Here is a 24,191-nt window from a genome sequence, read left to right as displayed (position 1 = left end):
TCTCACACACACACACACATCCACACACACACACACACAGCGTGGCAAGATGTCGCCTCACTGAGTACAATATTAGCATGTGTGGATAGATGGCTTTAGTACCGCAAGTCTGTCAAACATGATGCATTTACCCCATGGGTCTAATCCACGCAGCCTCGTTTTACACACACACACACATGCACAACACACACGCATAGCATGCATACTTTGCACTTGTGGTTTTGTGACTGGTGGAGGGCAGACTCGCGGTGAGGTAGACTATCATGCTGATACCCATCTTTTATTATGGAACACACACACACACACACATCACAACTGCAACCAGCGGTGCTCATCTGTCAGCCTTGTATCAACGCTGAGATGTGTGTTTGTGTGTGTGCGTGTGTGCGTGTGTGTCTCTTTATCACCATTAAAAACTTCCTGTTGTCGACTCCTCTGTGGTCTCATCTCTCTCTCTCTCTCTCTCTCTCTCTCTCTCTCTCTCTCTCTCTCTCTCTCTCTCTCTCTCTCTCTCTCTCTCTCTCTCTCTCTCTCTCTCCTGCCTCAGTCATGTCCCTCGTTTTCTTCCTTCCATCAGCAAGAGAAAAAAGAGGAATCTTGTCCAGATAACAACACGAAAAACACACACAGGAATACACACATTCATGCGTGGAGGACAGATGTGATGATAAATCTCCCCGCTCTGGGGTCAGCTAGCGGTCGCTCTGTGTGTGTGTGTGTGTGTGTGTGTGTGTGTGTGTGTGTGTGTGTGTGTGTGTGTGTGTGTGTGTGTGTGTGTGTGTGTGTGTGTGTGTGTGTGTGTGTGTGTGTGTGTGTGTGTGTGTGTGTGAGTGAGTGAGTGGAGTCATACTGTATCTGTCTGGACGTTAGTGGGCCAATTGAGAATTAATTGTTCTACTCTACTTACAAAGCTTTTTTCCAACTTCACCTCTTTTCTCTCACATTATTTCTCTTGTTGACTGAGTAGCGAGCTGTGGAATGAGGGAGGGCGAGGATGTGTGTGTGAGTGTGTGTGTCTGGTTGGTGTTTAGGTGTGGTTTAAGTAGGAGACTGTACCATTTTTTCTAAAGCTGGCAGCAGATACTTGTGTGTATGTGCTTTTTTGTCTGTGTGTGTGCATAAGGGGTGTGTGTTGTCTGTACAGCCGCAACGCCTGCTCATCACCTCAGGCCCCACGGGCCTCTGGCTCCTTGGGTGGTCTGGCACGTATGTGTGTGTCTGTGAATGAGTGTGTGCCTGAGTGTGTGTGTGTGTGTAGTGGTCTGGCAACCACGCAAGATCCAGATTGTACTCTGGGAAGAGCCCCAACCTAACCCCAACCCCCATCCCCTGCTCCACTGCACCACCTTCAAATACTTAACCACAACACTGTACTGGCTTCTATTACACACACACACACACACACACACACACACACACACACACACACACACACACACACACACACACACACACACACACACACACACACACAGATGCCTTGCTTTTTCTCTACTCACTCGTTTTTGCCTCGAAAGGAATTGAAAATGTGTTGAAAGGCATTTTTTCCTTGAAGCCAGTTTATTCAGATTGTGTTGTTTTAAGGTACTTTTAAGGGTTTTCCAGTGTTTACGTTAAAAGATAATAACTTTTACATTGACGGAGATGCAGAAACATTAATGGAGAAATACTTTTCAGTACATTACATTCGATTTTTACCCCATGATTTGAGGTTTTGTGTAGAAAAACATTTGTCTTGAGTTTACCTATTGCTCTTAGTGTGTTTAATTCTAATATAGCCACCTTTTTAAAGCCCCACCTTCTTTAGACTTTCTCCCACCAGACTTTTCTCCAGATCGTGTCACCTACTCTGTCTCCTCCATCATTTTTCCATCATATAAAGACGACTACATCAACAGCCCAATCCCTCTCTTTGCTATTAGCAACTTATTCCATCAAATAGCCTGATTTCCTTTCTGTTTTTCTCGCAGGCTGCAGTGGTTGTGGTGTTTAACTTTGCCATGGTGCTGCTCATCTTTCCCGCCATCCTCAGCATGGACCTCTACCGTCGAGAGGACCGACGTTTTGACATCTTCTGCTGCTTCTACAGGTGTGCACACACACGTTTTCTTCTTTTCATTCCTAATGAAAGTTATTGCGTTCTCTGCTCATTCATTCACCTTTTTTTCATGTTTTCTTCTGATCTCTGATCTAACATTGGGTAACACGGATATCTCTGCGATATCTTCACCTTAATCCCTCTCAGTCAAACCCTAATTACTGCTTAAGTTGTCTGTTTCTGTCTGGCTGCTCTGAAACAGACTTGTCTGTTTATCTGTCACAGTCTTTATTAAACTCCGCCAGTCTGCCTGCCAGTCCGGGCTTGCTCGCTGGCACAGCGGCTGTACAGATGTGCACACACACACTATTAAATTCCCTTGTCGGGTCTCTGCTCCATATTTCATGCTGCTGGCAGAGAGAAGAAGAGTCACAATAACAGAGATTTTTTAAACAGATTTAACCTCTTATAACTTCTCTAGAATACTATAACATTGAAAGTTCTGAACAATTTCACAAAATCTGATTATCTATGTGCTTTATTTCCCCCCCCTGACAGTCCACGCTCTGACACTTCTCCCCTGTCTTTATCTCTTCAGCCCATGTGCCAATCGTGTGATCCAGATCGAGCCTCAGGCGTACCTGGATGGGGCGGACGGGAGTCGTTACAGCCCTCCCCCGTCCTATCGCACCCCACCTACCACATATCGCACTCCTCCCCCGAGCTACAGTAGCCCTCCTCCCTCTTACAGCAGCCATGGCTTTGCCCAGCAGACAGAAATCACCATGCAGTCCACAGTGCAGCTCAGGACAGAGTATGACCCCCGAACTCAGGCCTTCTACACCACAGCCGAGCCCACTTCCCAGATCTCTGTTCAGCCCATCAATACAGCTCAGACCAGGAGCAACCCAAGTGACTATTACTGCAGCAACGCCAACGGCAACAGGAGCAGCAGCAGCAATCTCAACAACAACAATAGCGGGAGCCGGAGCAATGGTGGGTCCAGAGGTCCCGCCACCTTTCCCCACCATCACCCCGCACCTCCTCCTGCAGCCCCGACTGCTAGCTCGCTTCCTCAGTGCGATGCGGCCTCGTCTGCAGGTCAGAGCCCGGAGAACAACAGCTCCACACGGAACCTGTTGTCCCAGTTTGGAGAAGCCTCGCTGGGCCTGCGCTGCCTCGAGCCTCGCTGCTCCCACTGGACCCTGGCTTCTTTTGCTGAGAAGCACTATGCCCCGTTTCTCCTGCAGCCCACCACCAAGGTGAGTTCAGTGTCTGTGTGTGTTTGTAGAATAGAGACATGGAGAACGAGCTTCTGTGTGAGTGGGTTTGTGCTGACTCACTGTGGTGATAATGTGAACAGGAGGGTTTGTCAGCAGAGCAGGAGTAAATCTGTGCTTGAAGTTGTGGTCATGTCCTATCTGAGTCACACACACACACACACACACACACACACACACACACACACACACACACACACACACACACACACACACACACACACACACACACACACACAAAAACACACACACACACACACACACAGTCTGACCTCAGTTTAGTGGGTGGCCAGTCCTCTCAAAGTCTTCCAGAACTGAAATCATGTGGTGGCCTGTGCTTGACTTTATTAAAAAACCTTGGTTCTTTTCATCTCACTGTCATATGTTTCTCCATTTATCCAAATTGCTTCATGCACTCCTCTGATGCCTTAATCCAATACTCCCCATTATTGTGAACGAGTTAAGGAAAAAACTGTCTTTTTACAACCTGGGTCTTATTTTCTTATTTTTTTGGGGGGGGCTGATATCATAGGGATGATCTGGGGCAACAAACAGAAGTGGTCATCAGACAGTTTATAAACAAATAGACGGTATAAGTGACTTGCGTTTAATATTTCAAATGTGCACCTCCTTCGTTTTGCCAAGTTTTGTGAGAAATTCCTCCAGTGCATCTTTTGGAATATCTTGCTAAAAGAGAGAAGGCATCCATATTTTTGAATGGTTTAAAGCTTTAAAGATGCCCGGCCATCATCGATAAATCCTCATTCTCATCCCTCTTCCTCCAGGTGGTGGTAATCGTGCTCTTTCTCTGCCTGCTGGTCGTCAGTTTGTACGGGACCACCCAGGTGAGGGACGGCCTGGAGCTGACGGATATCGTGCCCAGGGAAACCAGCGAGTACGACTTCATCGGCGCCCAGTTCAAGTTCTTCTCCTTCTACAACATGTACGTGGTGACGCAGCGGGCCGAATATGCCAAGATCCAGCCGCTGCTGCACCAGCTCCACCGGAGGTTCCACACCGTCCGCTACGTGCTGAAGGAGGACAATGGGCAGCTGCCGCGCATGTGGCTTCACTACTTCAGGGACTGGCTGCAAGGTGAAATTCAACTTGATGTATGATGAGCAAGCACAGACTTAAATTGGACTTGATCACAACCTCTTTGTCTGTTTTTGACAATAAAGTGAGTCAGATGCAGCAACATGATTCAGACACTGAGTTAGATCATTTGAATGTTGCCCAAATTCTGACGTAAGAGATGGTTTTGTTATTAATACCTCGTTTGGTGCCGCTATTCAGTATCGTTCAGGCATGGAAATAATTTACTTTTACTTATCCTCGTGAAAACGTTTTGAGATCATAATTTCCTTCAGTGTTTTGACATGAATGTACAAGAAACAAGATGTTGGGCAGAGGTTCAGAAGTAGGTGGGATTGCAAAATGGACACTGACAGTAGCTGATTAAAATCACTTGTGTCTTCCACGAGAGGGCTTGATGGAGGAGGACGGAGTGGGAGGCCATGTTTTTATACTTAGGCCTTTGGCAGTGGAGATGGTTGCAGATGATGCTGGGATTGCACGCTGGCACTGAAATACACCAAATACTACTGTTTGTGCTGGCTACCTTCAACAAGGAGGCCATGTTTGTCTGTGTGTTAGTTTGCAGGATTACACAAAAACGACCAAACTATTTTCCATGAAATTTTGTGGAGGTGTGCGGCATGACCCAAGGATGACTTTGGCAAGATAACGTGTTAGCCCTGGTAGTGGGATGGGCTCTCTGAGGTGTTAAATATCAACTAACCAAACTTTTAATTTAAACATTAAATTTGCATGATGGCAGGATTCACTTTGGGTTGGGTTGCTCGTTGTATACCCAGCACTGACGGTGCCTGAGAATTGTGACAACTCCACTTACTGACGTGCCGCTAACGATCGAGCAGATTGTGTGTGTGTGTGTGTGCGTGCGTGTGTGCGTGCCAGCTGGGAACCACACAGAGCGTTTGTGGGTGAGAGACGGAGGTAGAGAAGGAACTGTGTCTGATATTGCTCTCTGCAATGGTGGGACAAATTGGAGCCAGACAGGCCAAGCAAGAGACCCATAACAACATCTCCCACAGACAGACCACAGCGTGGGCCTTGGGGGAAAGCCGAAAGAAGAGTGGGGGCTGATTCACATATGGATTAGAGAGCAGTATAGAAAAAGGAGACATGTGTTACTCATATATTCACTAATGATTGCTTTGAATCAAAGGCAGCCTATTTTCGGCTTTTGAAGAGGTTTGTTGGTTGAGAATTGAACTGCGTTATCATATTCATCAATCAGGAATACCACAGGGTCGGTGTTAGTCTGTTGCCGTGTTGTGTTGTGTTCTCTTGCACTGTGCTGGGTTTTTAATGTGTTGTGTTTGTGTTTTGAACTTTATGAGGGTGTTGCAGAGGATAAATGGACGGAGAATGAAACCTTTTTTTAAACATCCACATTTAACCGATCTGTCTGGTTGTGGTTTCGTGCAGGTCTTCAGCAGGCGTTTGACAAGGACTGGGAGGCCGGCCGCATCACCCTCAACAGCTACAGGAACGGCTCTGACGATGGCGTCCTGGCTTACAAGCTCTTGGTGCAGACGGGACGCAGAGAGAAGCCCATCAACTTCAACCTGGTACGTTCAAGCCCATGTCAGTTTTTCCCATGTGATTCATTGTCAAGATATGTGAGGGTGTACATAGAGCGTGCACCATGGACGTGAGGGTAGAATTCAGCGAGTTTGAAACGGTAATGGGAAATATAAGATTTCTGTGTTGGTACATTGTCTTTGTAGCAGCCTACTATTCTTTCAATTCTTTGATTGGGTATCAAAAATCCTGGAATTTATAAGGTACTGGCAGCTGCTACCAAATTCCTGGTATTGTGACATCCAGTATATCTGTTTTGTTATGTGTGATTGGGGCCGAACGAGCCAGCTCCAGCTTAAAAAACTCTCTCTTTGTATTCCACTTCTTAGTCTTTCTTTCTCTCTATGTCTGTCTGTCTTCATCTTCTCTCGGTGATGACTTTACCGAGCCCTGGAATTTAAAGCTCTCACCGGGGCTGCAGTCTGCCTCTGAAAAACCTATTAACTCTTCATTTAAACCATTTATCCTCTGTGCGTGTGATGTGCATGTGCGCGGGGGCCTGGCAGTGGCTCTCTCTCTTTTAGCGTCAAGCCTCTAAGTCTGACACTGTGTCAGTGACTCGAGCCACACTATGTGAAGTTGGGAGGTTGAAATAAATAGAGACACAACAGAGAAATTCCTATAGGCCCCAATGGGTTCATAAATAATAAGCTTGGATTCTGCAGCCCCGTGGGACAGAATAATTTAAATCGTTGTGAAATTATTACAAAATATTGCAACATATTCACATTTGTTGTTGCATATTTTTGATAAATGATGAATTGAGGTAGATACATTGATGTGAGCCCTGTCTCCAGTGTGGCATTGGAGCCGCGTTTGACATCCAACAATGACACAAGCCACCAGGTGATGGAAGCCTTGAAAGGAATTTAGTGGAAGATCAAATCAAGTCTCTTCCATGTTAAGCAAAAGATGCCAAAATGTGATAATGACAAAAAGCGAAGTGGAAATGAGTCTATATACAGCTGAGGAAAGGAGCTGATATGATGCTGTTTTTAGTTTGGTACCACCACCGAAAAAAGCAACATACATGAATGCATGGCTGCATTCTCTGGCAGGAAACAGCGAAAACAGAAGATAAGGAACTGGAGAAGTATGAAAATAAAATTCTTGGATGTGATTTCTACACAAAACACAAAATAAACCACATTCTGTTCAACAATGAGATTATTTTCCACAAAGATAAGGAACTTTAACATAGCTCCACTGGGTCCTGTGTTTAATGATATTCATCATGTGTTTCTGTGTGTTGCGTTTGCATGTCGTCTTTTTCATTGAGCTCCATTGCAGTAGCACACAGACTCTTCCAATCCCTTTCCACTGGCCTAACAGGAAGCAGAGTTAGACCTGGTGTGCGGCCCTGTGACATCACTTCCTGTGCATGTGAGGGAAGTGTATATGCCGTGAGGCGTGGGGGCCGCCAGCAGAGCTGCCTGGGCTTCCCGTGACAGCTTGAAGACATACAGTTGTTGCGTATCCTGCTGTTAAATTCAATCCAGATCCTCTGGAATCCAGCTCTCTCTCGTGCTATCACTCTTGCTCTCTCTCTCTCTCTCTCTCTCTCTCTGTCTCTTCCTCCCTCCCTCGCCCTCCCTACGTGCTCCACTGCTGTGTCCTCTTTGAATCAGGGGAGCTCAAACACGTGGTTTCTTTTGAGGAAGCTCCGTGTGTGCATGTGCATGTTTTGAGTGTGCGTTTGGCCTTTTGTCGGTTGTGTGTGCACTTACAGCAGTAGCTGTTTTGCTTTGTGCCTTGAAATGAGGACCAGATCTTTTCCAGCCCTGGCAAATTGCAAAGCTAGATGTTTTATTATGATATGCCACTCCACGGATCCATGCAGAGGTGTTCTGCCTTTTGATCTGTCGCTGCTAACATTTCTCCCTGTGCCGGGTGACCATTCGTTCCTTATGGCCCAGGCCTGGGTCTCACGTGGAAGCTGGTTCTCCATGTTAGTGCGAGCATGTGTGCGTGCGTACTTTGAAAATAAGGCAACAGAGAGATAAAGATTCAGAGTGAACGCAGGGAAGGAGGAGCTGGAAAGTTTGAAAAGTTCTAAGGAGGGCCACACTGACACTATCAAGGGCTCTTTTCTTCTCAGGTTTCTGGTCGGTCTGTGGCGCCTGGCATTCTGGGTACCCGTAGGGGTCAGGAGAAGCAAGTGTGAGCAACATTTGTACAGATGTTGTGTTATTTTTATAGCTCTACTCCATTTGCTGGGTGGCATTTCCTTCAGTGTTAACAACCAGGTTAACTGCACACAGACGTGCTCAGGGACTCCAGCCAATTTTTTTATTGTTACGCTAACTCAAGCAATTTTTCTCCCCCTGCCCCCTACCCCTCCTCGTCGAAACCCCCACCCCTACTCCTTCCTTCATCTACCTAGCCCCATGAGTCCAGCTTCACCCCCAAAACTCTCCCTGCCTCCGTGAAGAAGGGATTTATGGTTCCTAGAAGGGAGAGTGACAGAGCGGTGTGCTGTAATGGTTTTACCTCTCGGGAGGTAGCGATGCTAAGCTACGCTCCTCTGCCTCCACACGGGAGGTTGGAAGTAACGGCCCCGAGCGGGACAAGCCATTCTTAGTCTACACAGGGACCACAGCCATCACAGCAAATGACTGAAACAGAGCTCAGGAAAAATCTGCACATAGACAGACACATGGGTTGACAGGGAAAACAGTCTGAGGGAATTCAAGTAGTAGTGATGGAGGGAATATAGCTTTGACAAAGTAATGTCATATTTTGTGTGTCGACAGTCTACAGCCATGCAGCTCTGTGCTGTAGTTAGGTATGTATTTACTTATGTATTTACAGCTAGCAAAGCTTTAAAAGTTGGTTATGTTGTGTGTCTCTAGCATGAAATTGGGATTGTTGACGAACGCGTCAGGCAGGCCGATCACTCAGACCACAGTCCGAGGAGGTCTGGGACGCAGGATGTATGCAAACGCTTCTTGGGCCACATTGAAGGATAATAAACAGAAAATGATTTTAGAATTCTCATATTTTCCATAGATACACATTTTATATATCTATTTTTTTATTATACTACCTCAAATGACCAGTCTCATTGTCAGATTGGCTAAAAACATTGAAAACAGCAGTGACAGCCTTTTTGTGAAGAGACACATTCTAATGCCGGGTATGAACTGACGTACTTCGAACTGCCTAATCGGGATCAGATCACCCAAAAATAATGTTAATGCCAGGAAGGAACAGAGAGCTTGCGTCACATAACAAATATGAATATATTACTATGTTCAGGACTTGGTAACACATTCGACTGCGGCAGCTGCAACTCCTCTGTCAGAAATATATTCAGAGTGGTCAAGACATTGGGCCTGAGGTTGGCCAGCCAATATCTACTGTATGTAAAGGGAGAAGCTGATTCTGCATTTTCCATGTTTTAATGTGGCATGATAATTCTGGGAAGCCGCGATGAGAAGTACGGGAAATTCTCAAAAAGACGACCAGTGTTTGACTTGTTGATTTTTCTTTGGTTGGAAAGAGAGAGGGACTAATATTTGACTCTTATTTTGAAAGCTGCTCCGTTCTCTTGCACTGATGCGTGTGAATAAATAAGCACGTCTGTGGTCAGCTCACCTGTAGAATGTTTTGGTTCAACATGTCTTATTTCTATAATACCTTTTCGTGTCCAATGTACACTTGACGCCCGCATTATGATTTCATATGCAAGCTCCACCTCGTTCTTTAACCTCAGCTGCACTTTTTCCATTTGCTAATTATTTCATTTACAAAAAAGGTCAACGGTCTAAACTCCATCCACGGGTGTATGTCTGAATGTTGTGTTTTAAGAAAACACAACAGAGCAGAACATAACTGTGTACTTCAATAATTGCATTATCATCATTAATTCATCCCCTCTCTCTTCTTTTCTTTCCGTAGTTGACTCGTCATCGGCTTGTGGACGCAGATGGGATCATCAACCCCGGGGCTTTCTACATCTATCTGACCGCCTGGGTCACCAACGATCCCGTGGCGTACGCCGCCTCGCAGGCCAACATTCGCCCACACCCTCCAGAGTGGCCCCACGACCGCACCGACTCCATGCCCGAGACACGCCTCAGCAGTAAGTTCACGGGATATGGTACAACTGTAAAGGAGTGTAAAGAAATTGTTTTTCTTTCACACAAGGAAGGAAATTAAGCATTGCATAAATTTGAAATGCTGCAGTTCATACCTGCTACGTGTCGCAGCTCAAACAAATTGCATTTACTAGGTTCTGTCTGAAACTTTAAGCTGAGCTCCTTGTCTGCCTATTAGCTTGAAGACGGGGTGGTAGACTTTACCGTAGCACTCCGTTGTGTGTGTGCGCCTGTGTGTGTGTGTGTGTGTGTGTGTGTGTGTGTGTGTGTGTGTGTGTGTGTGTGTGTGTGTGTGTGTGTGTGTGTGTGTGTGTGTGTGTGTGTGTGTGTGTGTGTGTGTGTGTGTGTGTGTGTGTGAGCTCAGGTTGCAGGGCCGACGACCAAGACGTGGCTCAATGTGGTTCTTCTAATGGTGCCTGTGGTGACTGCTATAATCCTGGCTACCATGGGGCCCTAGTATTACACACACACATGCACACACACACACACACACACACACACACACACACAGACACAGGGATACATACACAAACATTATTAAATTCCAGTGACCCCAAACACTACACACACCCTGTTCTCATTTCCCTACCACACACACGGACTGTAATTCATATTAAAAAAAGTACATTCATGTTGTTGTTTGATTCCAGCCTGTGATTTGGTACAAGTCAGGAAGTGCTCCACGGGGGAGGAAAATGATTGGATAACAAGGAGAGAGACCGGGTTTTGGTGGGAGGCACAATTGGATAACAAGCAGGAAGTCCTTTACAGGGGAGGTAGGGGGGTGGGGGTATGATTGGATAAGCAGCGTGAAGTGCTCGGCTGTATGGGAGCTCCCCGAAGCGGATTGGTGTTGGCCCAAAGCCAACGTGTGTCCTAAAATTTATAGTTGAGACGAGAACAGGCCAAGCCATGTTAGCAAGTGCTCCAGTCTGACCCTGTCGGCACAGCGACATACACACACGCGCGCACACCAGCACCAGATGGCACAAAAACGTGTATTTCTATAACGAAAAAGGATAGTTAGTAGAGTGATAGATAGATGCAGCGTTTCAGAGTTTGCAGCAATGTGTTATTAAAAAAATCTGAACGAATACACTCTTTTGTCCGCGCCAAAGATGACCTCATCGCTGCATGATGGTCAGGTATGTGTGGTTATGCATCCGTGTTATGCTTTAGGTGGCCGTGCTAAGTTTAGGGTGTGGTAATGGCGGCAGTTCTGACATTGTAATTACGGTGAATCAACGTTAGCCCTGACACGCTGCTGTGTCTGGAACTGATAGGCCCTCATTAGCCAAGCTGGCCCACAGACCGGCTGGGGTTGGAGTCAATGGAGCTCTGTTTCACACCGTTCCGCCCACCCCCGCCACACACACACACACACACACACACACACACACACACACACACACACACACACACACACACACACACACACACACACACTTGCCCACAGATGTAGCTACTCTTGGAGCGAGGTTGGATTTGGGAGGGAAAACCATGATATTGGTGGTTTGGCTGAAGAGAACAAATTATTTCTGCAGATTCCTAATGTCATTTAATCCGAACAGACAAATATTATCTGCAGATGTCATTGTTGCCATTGATTCATTGTCTTATCCTTTTCTTAATGCTTATCAGTAATACATTTTTCTGGATCAAAATTTCATCATCTTGCAAGGTTGACCTTTCCTTTCATTTTTCTTTCCATCCAGTCCCGGCTGCCGAGCCCATCGAATACGCACAGTTTCCCTTCTACCTCAACGGGCTCCGCGAGACGCCGCAGTTTGTGGAGGCCATCGAGAGCGTGCGAGCCATTTGCAGCAACTACAGCCGACAGGGCCTGCCCTCCTACCCCAACGGCTACCCCTTCCTGTTCTGGGAACAGTACGTTAGTCTGCGCCACTGGCTCCTGCTGTCCATCAGCGTCGTGCTTGCCTGCACCTTTCTGGTCTGCGCCCTCTTCCTGCTCAACCCGTGGACCGCCGGCATTATCGTGAGTGTGACAGCAGACACAATATTACACAGTACAAGGCAGAGAAACAGGCATAAACCCATAGACCGGAGCAGACGTTGAGAAAGCTCTACATTTAGCTGCTCATTTTATATCTACTAGTTTGATAGACCAGGCCAAAGTACATTTACTCAAGTATTGTGCTTAAGTACAATCTTGCATTTTACTGGAATGTTACAATTGTTATTTCTAAATCCACTGCACTGTTTGGAGGAAATTGTCGTATGTTTGACTAAATTTACCTGAAAGCTTGAGTTATACAAATGTTGCATATGAATGCAGCGCATACACATTTCACTAGCTTGGTAGCTAGTGATCTGAGCCTCCTTCCAGGGATGATTTGTGCTTTTAATGTTTGTCTGCGACTGCTGTTGTTTGTCGTCTTCTTCTTCTTCTTCTGTTATATTTCCAGTGGTCTATGATAGTTCTGGATTTCAAAGTAAAAGGTTAGATTTCAAAATAAATGCGTGGAAAGAAAAAAAGTATAAATCAACATCAACAATGACATTAAATGCAAAATGAATACAGATGCAAATGCCAAACCCCTGAACCTTGTTTGGGAAAAGTTTGGATTGGAATGGAGGATGGGTTTTGGAGGAGTAGCCGGACACAACAACAGACAAACAGACAAACTGCTACAGAGGAAAAAAAACTCAATGTGTTTTTCTTTCATGATTTCTATGTGTGGTCCTGAAGGCATCTCTAGGCGAGTCAGAAAGGATACAGGGCTGCTGTGTTATTGTAGCCCCAGTCAACAGTGTTTATCTTGTGCTGTTTTGTTAGGGCCAGTGTGTTTAGTCTAGTCCAACACTCCCAGACACTGATTCTGAAATAAATGGGGAAAGGACACAAAGTTGCTCGAGCAACTTGCTCCCACTCTAAACCTATAAAAAGTTAGATTTTATTTCCATCCTCCACACTTCTCCTCTGCCCAGTCTTTTCGCAAGTTTCCAAGGATACACATAAACACACATTCGCATACACAGGCACACACACTTAAAGCAGACACACAGACGTGTATACACTTGCACACATGCAATATGAACATGTAAACACACAGGTACATAATTCACACAGAAACACATACACAGAGCACTCTGGTTTTTCTCTCTGGTGGGTTGTATTTTACGACAGGCAGTGGCCAGGCCACCTGAGCCCTTAAACGGAGGAGGAGGGGTGGGCCTCATGTTCATCCTTCAGGTTTTACTAGCAAGATCAAAAGGCAAGTTATGGAGAGGCGTCAAGTTTAACCATTTGGTCTGTCCGGGACCAGACCACCGCCAGCCCTGCAACGTCAAACCCTCAACCCTAAGCCCCCTCAAACCCTCTTAGCTATTTGCCCTGAAATCCATCTCACCCACACAGACACAGAGTCCTTGTTTAAACCTTGTATCTCGTGTTTAGATTTATACAGATTGTTTCTAATCCCCTTGATATTGATTGCTGCTCGCACTTGGCACCAGAATGGATTTAGAGGCATCACTTGGGATCTGGTTTGGCTTTCATCTGTGGTAAAACAACAGATACACACATGAACACTTTAAAGTTGTGTCAGAGTCGTTCTAAATCTAAAGACCAAACAAAGTGAAGTCTAGTTTAATTCGCTGAACGTTTCTGGACATGACCAACACCAAATGTTTTTCTCTGTCAGTGTCCACTTGTCTTCAGATCACCCAAAATGCACTTTAGCATAGAGTCTAACTGGAGTCAGATGCTGCTCACAAACGCTGCACACAAATACCCCCTCGTGGACAAGCAATGCGGATACTTACATGCATTATTCACCCACACACACACACACCGCTCCCTCCCCTGCCCACCTCAACCTTCTTCAAAGGGTTTGGGCCCCATGTAACCTGACACCTGTCAGCTGATAATGGCATTTACTCCCAGCTCCTGTCCTGCTCTACTGAAACCACCACACACACACACACACACACACACACACACACACACACACACACACACACACACACACACACACACACACACACACACACACACACACACACACACACACACACACATCCATAAACACACACACATGCGGTTACTACTTAACACTTCTCTAAGGCAGAATATCACATCATCCCCTTTTAGTATTACACTCCATCTGTCTTGTGTACGTTCAAAGTCTACGTCAGCTGTAAATTCAAATGCTGTGAATTACTGTCTGTTTATCACAGAACAATAACACAGAAGATTCTCTCCCACTATGCTGACATGTGTTTGATATGTGTTCCAGCCCTGGAAACTGTGGATAGAAGTTGTTATTATTATTATCCACACAGACACAGAGCAGATAAACGTGTGACATGACAAATCTGTGAAAACCACTGAAAACCAGTTTATTCTCTCCAAAAGAAGATGCTTGTAAAGAACGGTTCATGCATTTCCATGTCTTGTGAGAATTATGGGTATTTATCCTCAAAAACATGGTTCAAGCTGAACTACAAGTGCACAAACATATATTTTAACTTTCTATCCTACTTGTGGCCACGTTCAGCCAGAATCTATCCTATTTTTGGTTTTATCTTGTGTTTCATTAAACGTTTAGAATCACTTTTCATATGGATTTATCAACCACTTTTACTTTTTTAATGGAAATGCCTCCTTTTTCAGGTGTTGGTGCTGTCTCTCATGACCGTGGAGCTGTTTGGCTTCATGGGGTTGATGGGAATCAAGCTGAGCGCCGTACCGGTGGTGATCCTCATCGCCTCCGTGGGCATCGGAGTGGAGTTCACCGTCCATGTGGCCCTGGTAGGCGCAAACACGCACAGTGACACAAAAAACTAAGAATAAAATAACCTGCATCAATGTATAACCAGCTTAATCCGTAATTATAAAATCAAAGTTAAGAAAGGGGTCATATTTTAAGTCCTTGATATATGTGTTGGGTATCGTGTGTGTTTCGTAGGCGTTCCTGACAGCCATAGGGGATCGTCACAGGCGGGCCGTGCTGGCGTTGGAGCACATGTTTGCTCCGGTGCTCGACGGAGCCTTTTCTACCTTATTAGGTGTCCTGATGCTTGCAGGCTCTGAGTTCGACTTTATCGTCAGGTGAGTACAAATTGAACCTCGTGAGAAAATGCTGCTTTAATTCTGCCAACACAGGATTGCTCTCACAAAGGTTATTGTGTGGCGTCTGTGTGGCGTTAGTAGACCGTTAAGACCATGCCTCAACCTGCATGTCACACAGGAATCTACCTGAGACACAAATCATGCATGAAGGCCACACTCTCCCTCCGTACCCTCCCTCTATCTCTCTCTTGTCTTCCACCCGCATCTCAGTTTCATACCCCCTCTCTGTAAACCTCCTCCATTTTCCAGCCACCGCCGATGTACCTGTTTTTTGTCCACTTCCTGGGGCTCAATCTCCGAGAAAACTTCATAAACAAGGCCTTTATCTTTCCCCACCTTCCTCTCCCCTTGTGTCTCCCCCCCCCCTTAATGCCTCTCATGCCTGACATTTTAGGGGAAACCAGGGGAAGGATGGAGAGTTGAAGGTCAGGAGGAACAGGGAGGAGGAGGGCTTGGGGGGAGTAGACGACGAAGAAGAGGGGAGCAAAGAGCGGAGTGAAAGGGAGTGATAGGGGAGACAGAGAGGGAGAGGGGGTAGAGAAAGAGAACAGGAAGGTCCTCTGGCTTTTGTAATCTCCTTCAGCTAGTTTAACTGCCCTCGCTAGACATTTATAAGCATGGGAAGGGGTAACAGGGTGGGGGGGCAGTCGTGGAAAGACAGGAGAAGTGGAAATTAAAGCCGACACACTGTGGGGGCTCTGCGTCGGTGGCTACTTTTGTGTGTAAGACAAGGGCAGAAAGGTAACAACCAGCTGCCGTTCATGGGAGGGAAATTAATGATAGTGTTCATTCTGGAGAGTTATGAGAAGTTTCCACTGAGCTCAGTGAATAATTTCAAGTCTCTTATGGTCTCACGTGGCTGCACATGCACACATTGTTGTTGGAGGCTATACGAGGTAGCTATATAATTAGTTTGACCTGCTCCTTTAAGAACAGGGTGCACTGAAGTCCATGTGATTTGCAAGAGCACAAACTCTGTCATGTGCATAGGCCTCTTACATGCACACACACACACACACACACACAGACACACCAACCTGCTTCCTGACCTTGTAATCATGAGGGTCAATGATGGTGTGCCTGCCAGTTAGAGCACACACTCAAGAGAGAGACGCATACAAACAGACGCTCATACACACACAAACACAGGGAGGCCTATAGAGCGTCTCTCTTCACCTCCAGTGGTGAGCTCTGGTTTCTGGCTCGGTCCCGGGCCTCCATTTAGAGGTTCTGCTGTTGTCTGAGCAAACAAAGCAGCGCCCCAAGACGGTGCAATAACAACAGGCCCGGCTCGTATTTTTCTGCTTGCACCGAAAGAAATGTTTCCCTGACTTTCCCCCGTCAGCGCTGTGAATGTTTTCACTCCAAACAGCCTAGCGGGGGCACTCAGCCCGGTATGTGGGCTGCACGCGTGTGTGTGTGTAGCGACATGTATGTGCATATACGCGCCCAAAGTTGATGTGGCAATTACCCATCCTGTTGTGAAATCCCTAATTTTGTTCAGGATAATAGGGCGTTTTTATTTTGGTGGACTTTTTAATGTACATCCGCTTTACCTGTGGCTTTGACCGTTTCTGCTTTAACGTCCCGGATAAACAACGTACGACCAAGGAAAAACACGCTGCTAGCCATTCGACTGTTTTTCTTTTCTTTCCTTCCACTGTTATTCTTTGACGTTTGCTGCGTAACGTGAATAAAACTTTAACACATTACCGCAGCCGTGAAGTTGATTTGCATCTGAGTCGTGTCAGGTAAATTTTCATTGGCAATGGTTTTGAAGACAATAACTCCCATGATCCCACACTGCGTCAGGAAGTCTTAAAACTAGGTCTACGTAAGTTTACAGACGCAGTGTGTGTGTGTGTGTGTGTCTGAACCTCTTCATTTACCCGAAAGGTGCAAAAGAGCAAGAACCTAATGATTTGCTTTGTAATTACCATATGGTTTATTGTTTATATTAAGTGAAGAGTTCATTAAAGGATGAATTCTTTTCCAAGAACCCTGGGATTGATTCATCTTGTGATTCATGTCCGTCCGTCTGCTCACAGCATGACGTCCTGTTCTCTGGTCACATGAATGTTCCAGCAGCAGTAGCACTGAGTAAGAATAACTCGAGCTGGTGCTCTCGTTGTTGGTTCCACATGGGAAGTGAGGCCACCCATGGTGGGCAGACAAGGACTGGTCCTCACTTGTAGATGTTCCTCTGGGAAATGTTGTTCTCCCTGCACATGAATTGAGTCTGAGGTCCAGTGTGTCCACACCTCAGGTACCACACATACAAACAGCAGCATCATGGAGACTCAGGCAAAGGGGTTAGTGGTTCATTAGCACATCCCTGAAAACCTTCCACTGGAGAACCATGTCAGGGGGAAAGCCTCTCCATTAAGGGAGGAAGCTGGAGTGGAGAGTGAGGGAGGTTGGGATGGAGGGGTGGGTTTCGGAGTGGGGAGATTGGGGGGTCTTACCTGATACATTGGAGATTTAATTAGACAGAGGGGATTGTGGAGTGGCCGGGAATTTCACAGGGGCTTAGCTTAGAAAGAAGGGAGAGAAAAGTGAGGTGGAGGAGAGAGAGAGAGAGGAAAAAGAAATAGAAGAGAGAGGGAGAGAAAGAGAGAGAGAGAGAGAGAGAGGCCGGGAGGGGGTGGCACTCTGAGGGTCCCCTTCTCTTTTTTCCCTCGACTAAATTGTTTAAATTCTATACCCTTCACTTCATTTGTTTGCTTCTCTCCCTCTCTCTTTTTAGAGCCCAAGAGTAGAGAGTAGCAAGGGAGGCCCCTGTCCTCTTGCACGACCCCCACCCCCAACCCCACCCTCGCACCCTCTCCCCTCACCCCCACCTTATTTTTTTTTAACCCTCATTTACCCCTTCCACCTCCCCTCACATTCCTCACTGCTTTGTTTTCTCCATGTTTGCTTATACACCACACACCCAAGAGAGAGTACCCTCGCTCCCAATAACCTGCCCTTCTATTCCCCCCCCCCTTTTTTCCTCCTGCGCCTTTGAATTAACAAGCTCCGGCTAATTATGGTTCCCCTTTTCTTTTCTCTCTGCGGCTTCTTTACGACTAACCCTCTTTAAGCGGGACTTAGAAACATGCAAGGTACATCTCTGTGTGTGTGTGTGTGTGTGTGTGTGTGTGTGTGTGTGTGTGTGTGTGTGTGTGTGTGTGTGTGTGTGTGTGTGTGTGTGTGTGTGTGTGTGTGTGTGTGTGTGTTTAAGGAGTGGCCTTGCGTCTTTGTTGAATTATTATTTCGGGCATGTGTGTTATGGTTGGTCTTACACATGTCTCTCCACGTCTAAAGCCCTGTGGTTTGCGCAGGTATTTTCTTTGTTTACCTGCTTTCTTTGTTTTTCTTCTTGTGTTTTTCTGTGCTGTTCTGAGCGACTCTTGTTTTGCTTGCGCTGTGTTTAGTGCCGACATGTTACATTTAGTTAAATTAGTCCCCACATTGATCTGTTTTTGATATGCGTGTTTTATTGCAGGTATTTCTTTGCCGTGTTGGCCATCCTCACAGTTCTGGGAGTCCTGAATGGTCTCGTACTTCTCCCAGTGTTACTGTCATACTTCGGCCCCTATCCAGAGGTAAGAGCTCAAAAAATTATAATTGAAAGAAAATTTGATTGTGTGTTTGATGAGATAAATGCACCCACTCGCCTTTGGTGAATCCTCTGGACAATATCCTGCTGAATTCTCACATGGACTCACAAAGTTCTCTGGAGTTTTTACTATTGGACAGGAAAAACTCCAGAGAATGTCCGGAGCGACTGACTGGCACATTGGCATTCTCACATGCAGCCTCTCCAGATGATTTCAGGAGATTATCCGGAGTTCACTGCATGTTTGAAAGCATCTCAAGTCTCTTCACCTTCTCCTTTGTCACCTCTCAGGTAACACCTGTGGATGGTCGTAGCCGGTTACCGACCCCGTCCCCAGAGGCCCCACCTCACGTGGTCCACTTCTCAGTCCGACCTCACCACACAACCACAGCCACCATCTCTGGTGCAGCCTCAGACTCTTCCGACTCGGAGTACAGCTCCAACACCACGGTGTCCGGCATCAGCCAGGAGGTGCAGAACTACAACCTGCCCTTGCGCAGAGGGGCAACCCGAGCGGAGGAGCAGCAGTACCACCTCCAGACCAGCAGAGGCAGAGCAGTCAGGCCAGAGGAGGACAGGAGAGCAGGATCAGGGCACAGGCGCTCAGCCAGACAGCCCGACCCGCCGGGCTATGTGACTTCGGTAAGGAAATATCCTGTATTGTGCTGCTTGTTTAATGCTCTGACTGCAGATATGCTCTTGTTTCTCACATTATAGAAATAAACGTCTCATTGTGTCACTCTTCAGTCTGTCTCCTCTCAGGGTTGTGATTCTGGGCCCCAGCCAGGAGCCACTCAGCGCAACAGCAGCAGGAACCCCAAGAGCCAGCTGCACTGGCAGGTCCCGCCCCCAGCCCGCCCGCGCATGGACGCTTTTGAAACTGCTACTGAGGCTGGGGGACATTATGGCTCAAACAGCCATAGAGAACACTCAGCAGGCCGCAGAGCCCGCTCTTCCCACAACCCACAACCTAATCACCACCTCCCACACCACCACCCCAACTCTACCCCATATTGCCAACCCATCACTACGGTAACAGCGTCGGCCTCCGTCACCGTTGCCGTTCACCCGGCCCCCTTGTCCAACCAGGGCCCCTCCACTTCCTCTTACCCAGGGTACACTGCAACGGACAGTTACTGCCCCTCAGGGCCAGAGGCGCCCGAGGCTGCTTTCCAGGACCCGCACGTGCCGCTGGACACCCAGACAGGGTCCAGGGGAGACACGGTGGAGGCCATGGAGCTCCAAGATTTGGAGTTTGAGGCAGCTGAGAGCAACCACGGCAGACGGGCGAGCTGAGGTGACTTTTCAGCTGCTTCAGTAGATCCATAGAGTATATAGTGCAATGGTCATTTTAGAAAAACCTGCTTGAAAATATACTGACACTCTAACATCCTTTTTGTTTTCAGTTGTGGGGAACGGAAGTACAACGGCCAAAGATGGACTCCTCTCTATTACTAAGCAGCTGACCTGGCCTGGCACAGCCCAGCCTTGCATAGCACAGCCCGGCTCACCACCCCCAACCTCCCGGCCTTAAAAAGCGAAAGACTCGCCAGTGTTGCCGTCATGGTCATGGTGCTCATTCTTACTGTAACCCAGTGGACTATTGTCTTAGATATTAGATTCTATCAATATTTAAAAGATGTATACATATGTAAATATGAACAAAAAGTAGCTATAATTTTAGGAGCCGTACAACTCCTCATGGTAACAGACTGGGGCTGCCATTTTATATGGTGTGTGTAAGAGTGTGTGTGTGTGTGTGTGTGTGTGTGTGAGTGAGTGAGTGAGTGAGTGAGTGAGTGAGAGAGAGAGAGAGAGAGAGAGAGAGAGAGAGAGAGAGAGAGTGAGTGAGAGAGAGAGAGAGAGAGATAGATTTCTGATTACTGTTCACTCATCTGTGGATCTGTGCCATTAGGAAGCTTCATCCAGACAAATGTACCTGCCAGCACACAACGTTGCTGCTCAAAATATTTTTTTAAATGATATACATTTATAACTCTATGCAAATGTCTTTTTAAACAAAAGAAGTGATCTGTCTACTTATATGTGTGTGTGCGTATACATGTGTTTGTGTACGTGTGTGAATGTGTGTGTTCGTATACGTGTGTGTGTGTGTGTGTGTGTGTGCGTGTAAGGTTCTATGATGTGAAACAGCCCCATTATTTTCTGCCTTCTACATCAGATTCATCCTCAGAACAGACTAACATTTACACTCATTTAAAACATGAGGGAAATTGTTAGAGTCATCAAACAGGGCCATGGTATATATATATATATGTATATATATATACATATATATATATATATACATATATTTGTGTGTGTGTTTGTGTGTCTTTTGTGTGTTCATTATTGTATAAAGGTACGCATCTTAAACTATTAATTTTTTTTATCACAAACCTGTGGTACTTATGAAACAATTACTGTTTAACTTGACACGCTATGCGTGCTATTTAAGATGAGCAGATATGAAGAATTTTGTTTTGTTTTGTTTTTTAGTTATGGCCTCTGCATTGGAACCTGTTTCTGCTCTCAGCTTTGTATCAGTGTTTGGCTGCTCTCTGGTTTTATTTTTTACTGTAAAGGGTTGTTTTGTTTAACCCTAGCAGGCTCAATACAGGTTCTGTCATTTAAACTGACATACAAATATCAAACCCACCTCAGAAACTCGCTGTGCCATTACAGGGACATTCACGTTACTGATTTTCTTCTGGAACACCGTCAACAACAGGGGGCGCTAACTCTGCTCCCTAAGTGACTGTGTCTAACGGATAAGCTAAAGTTCAAACTGTATACTGTACGACCACGTTCAACTTCGCACTCGATTACGTTCAAACGTCATTCTCACCAATATCTCACCTCAAGTTACTTTTTGTTTCTGTTCAACCAATAAGCTAGCCCCTGCAGCCTGCTCAGGGCTAAGCCCGATATGGCCTGACAGTGTGTCTTATGTGTGTCTTAGTTTATATGTGTGTAAACATTTATGTTTGTGTGTATGAGTTCATCCTCTTAATCTGTCCCAGTTCTCCTTTAGTGACAGTAAAGATAACTGGCCCCAATTTGGCCTCAGCGTCCTCTCTGACCTCAGCTCATAAAAATCCACAACATAACGCCATGACACTAATTGGGACCCCTCACCCCTTCCTCCAAATGCCAAATGGCACAGCCCATAGCCTCAGGGGGGAGAGTTTACACCGCCAGCACCTCGCTTCACTTGCAATGGCCAGTTTATATCTGTATGTGTGTCTATGTCAGCATGCGAATGTGTAACCCCCCTAACCCCCCAACCCCCTGGTTCCAGACTTTAAGGTCCCTCAATCACTGCCTCCACACCTCAATTTGCCTCTCACTTCCTGTTGAACACATGTAGCTCTTCCCTGAAGTCCTAGCAGTTTTACACTCTCTGTCCACCATGTTACGTCAGCTGCTTGCATGAAATAGGTTGTTCTGTTTTTTGTTTTTTGTTTTCTCCCGATGTCACATTGGCAGTAGCGGAGAGAATCATCGCTGGCAACTATTTTATTCATTTTTAAATGTTCTTGTTTTCAACGTTGAATTGCGATATTTATATTTTTGTAATATAAAACATGTTTTGTTCTTTTCTTTCATCAATGTTGTGATGCCAGTGGATAAAAAATGCAGGGATTTTTATGTCTATTGAAAAAAAAACACTATTACAGTTTATTCTGTATAAAGTGATCTGTATAAAGTGCTTACTAATGTTAAATAGGAAAAAAAGAGTATATAACATTTTACACTACAGGTCTCATCATAGCTCTTAGAGGATTTTAAAAGGAAAAAAAAATCAGTGGTTCTTCCAGACTACCATTTTGGTCTTGGTTGGCGTGGATGTATGCTGTTTTCAGTTACAAAGATAAATGTATGCCATATAATTTATTTATATGAAAATTTATTTTTGTAGTGTACATAGTAGTTGTCAAGGTATTTGACAGAAGTATATTTTTAAAGAGTTTATATGTAATGATATACCATAACAGAAAAGGTGCACACTTTCATTGCTAACTGTCTTTTGAGACAACATCAACACCTCCCCCTTCAGTATTATGTTCCAATCCTTGGAGAGAGACAGCTGTTTCTATGGGTTCGTCAAAGGCTAGCCATGAAAGTAGAAAATTGTACTAGCTCTCTAAATATTAATGTTCAAACACTGATAGAATTCTAACAAATAAAAATATTATAACTTATTTGTCTCTTTGTTCATAACTTTAATAAATGGAAACGTAAAAAGATGCTTTGGTCTGACTCTGAATTGATTGTTTCAACATGTTTGTGTCCTTTAAATGTGCAGCTGGACACAAGGAGAAATACTACTAATAGTTTGCTTTCCTATAGATGATATATACTCAAACACACTGAGCATACACGGTCAGATATGAATCCATATATTTCTTGCTGTGACAAGAAGGCGTCCGTGCTAACTACTGCAACACAGCCCGTAGCTTAGCTTTCAAAAACTGGAAATGTGGGAAATGCCATAAAACTTAGTCAGGCTCGGTTAATAGGACACTCTAAAGCTCACTTATCAACATGTAGTATCTTGTGTAAAATAAGAAGAAGAAGAAGAAGTACATATGAATGTAAAATACTATTCACACACATTATCACACATTAGAATATCAAAAAACATCAAAATCAATTGCATTTTGGTGTTATAGGGTCATGAACTGTACTATAGCTCGACCACTCACTCTTAAGGGAAATTATCTTTTATTATTTTTCATTATGAATTTTTGCATTTAACAGAAGAGGTGCAAAGTGTTAATTTGGGAGTTTAAGAAGTGCTGATGGCAGATTTTGTTGCCTGAGGGCCTGGTTAGCAGTTTTCCCCTGTTTCCATTCTCAGTGCAACGCTAAACTAACCCGCTGCTGGAAGGAACTTTCTAATCATCTCAGGTAACGTTGTGCAAAAAAAAAAGCAAATACACATAATACCCAAAATGTTACACAATCATTTTAAAATTCCACCTCACACTTTTCATCCTTATATCTGATGAAAAGAAATCCCCCCGTGCAAGTCAAAACATTTCTGGTATTCTCTATGAAGAATAGCAACAGGTAAACCCTCCCTCCTCTTCCCTCCCCTCCCTCCCGCCGTGTCCCGTGGTGTAAAGCTCTTGACATCTGGTCTGGAACCCGGCCGTCCTCCCCAACAGCCCACCCAGCTCCACCCCTGCAACCCCACCTCCTCTCCCTGTTCCGTATGATTTTGATTGACAGCTTTATAGACTGCAAGGAAATTGGTTGTAGTTACAATACAGCTGGCCTGTTCGCTGTAATGAAAAAGGGCATGTGGCCTTGAGCTTGCAACACTGATGGTGAGGGAGGGAGAAAGAGGGAGCGAGGAGAGCGCCCTGTCAGCTTTATGGGTGGCAGCAATTTGCTCTCG

General features: G+C 45.6%; 1 protein-coding gene across 1 annotated transcript in view; it reads left to right on the top strand.

The window, feature by feature from the left end:
* ptch1 (patched 1) overlaps nt 1–23,035 on the top strand; it is a 50,206-nt gene extending 27,171 nt beyond the window's left edge. The window contains exons 13-24 of the mRNA XM_035166605.2: nt 1,971–2,089; nt 2,637–3,300; nt 4,104–4,413; nt 5,833–5,975; nt 9,889–10,072; nt 11,804–12,084; nt 14,725–14,862; nt 15,020–15,162; nt 18,671–18,770; nt 19,076–19,426; nt 19,532–20,081; nt 20,191–23,035. Coding sequence (XP_035022496.1) covers nt 1,971–2,089; nt 2,637–3,300; nt 4,104–4,413; nt 5,833–5,975; nt 9,889–10,072; nt 11,804–12,084; nt 14,725–14,862; nt 15,020–15,162; nt 18,671–18,770; nt 19,076–19,426; nt 19,532–20,080 — 2,982 coding nt within the window. The 3' untranslated portion in view covers nt 20,081; nt 20,191–23,035. The remainder of the gene's footprint in view (nt 1–1,970; nt 2,090–2,636; nt 3,301–4,103; nt 4,414–5,832; nt 5,976–9,888; nt 10,073–11,803; nt 12,085–14,724; nt 14,863–15,019; nt 15,163–18,670; nt 18,771–19,075; nt 19,427–19,531; nt 20,082–20,190) is intronic.
* The last annotated feature ends 1,156 nt before the right edge of the window (nt 23,036–24,191 follow it).

Source organism: Hippoglossus stenolepis, chromosome 9, assembly GCF_022539355.2.
Source record: "Hippoglossus stenolepis isolate QCI-W04-F060 chromosome 9, HSTE1.2, whole genome shotgun sequence".
In the NCBI taxonomy this organism is placed as follows: domain Eukaryota; kingdom Metazoa; phylum Chordata; class Actinopteri; order Pleuronectiformes; family Pleuronectidae; genus Hippoglossus; species Hippoglossus stenolepis.
Note: the sequence above shows the minus strand (reverse complement) of the source record. Positions and strands in the feature narration are given on the sequence as shown.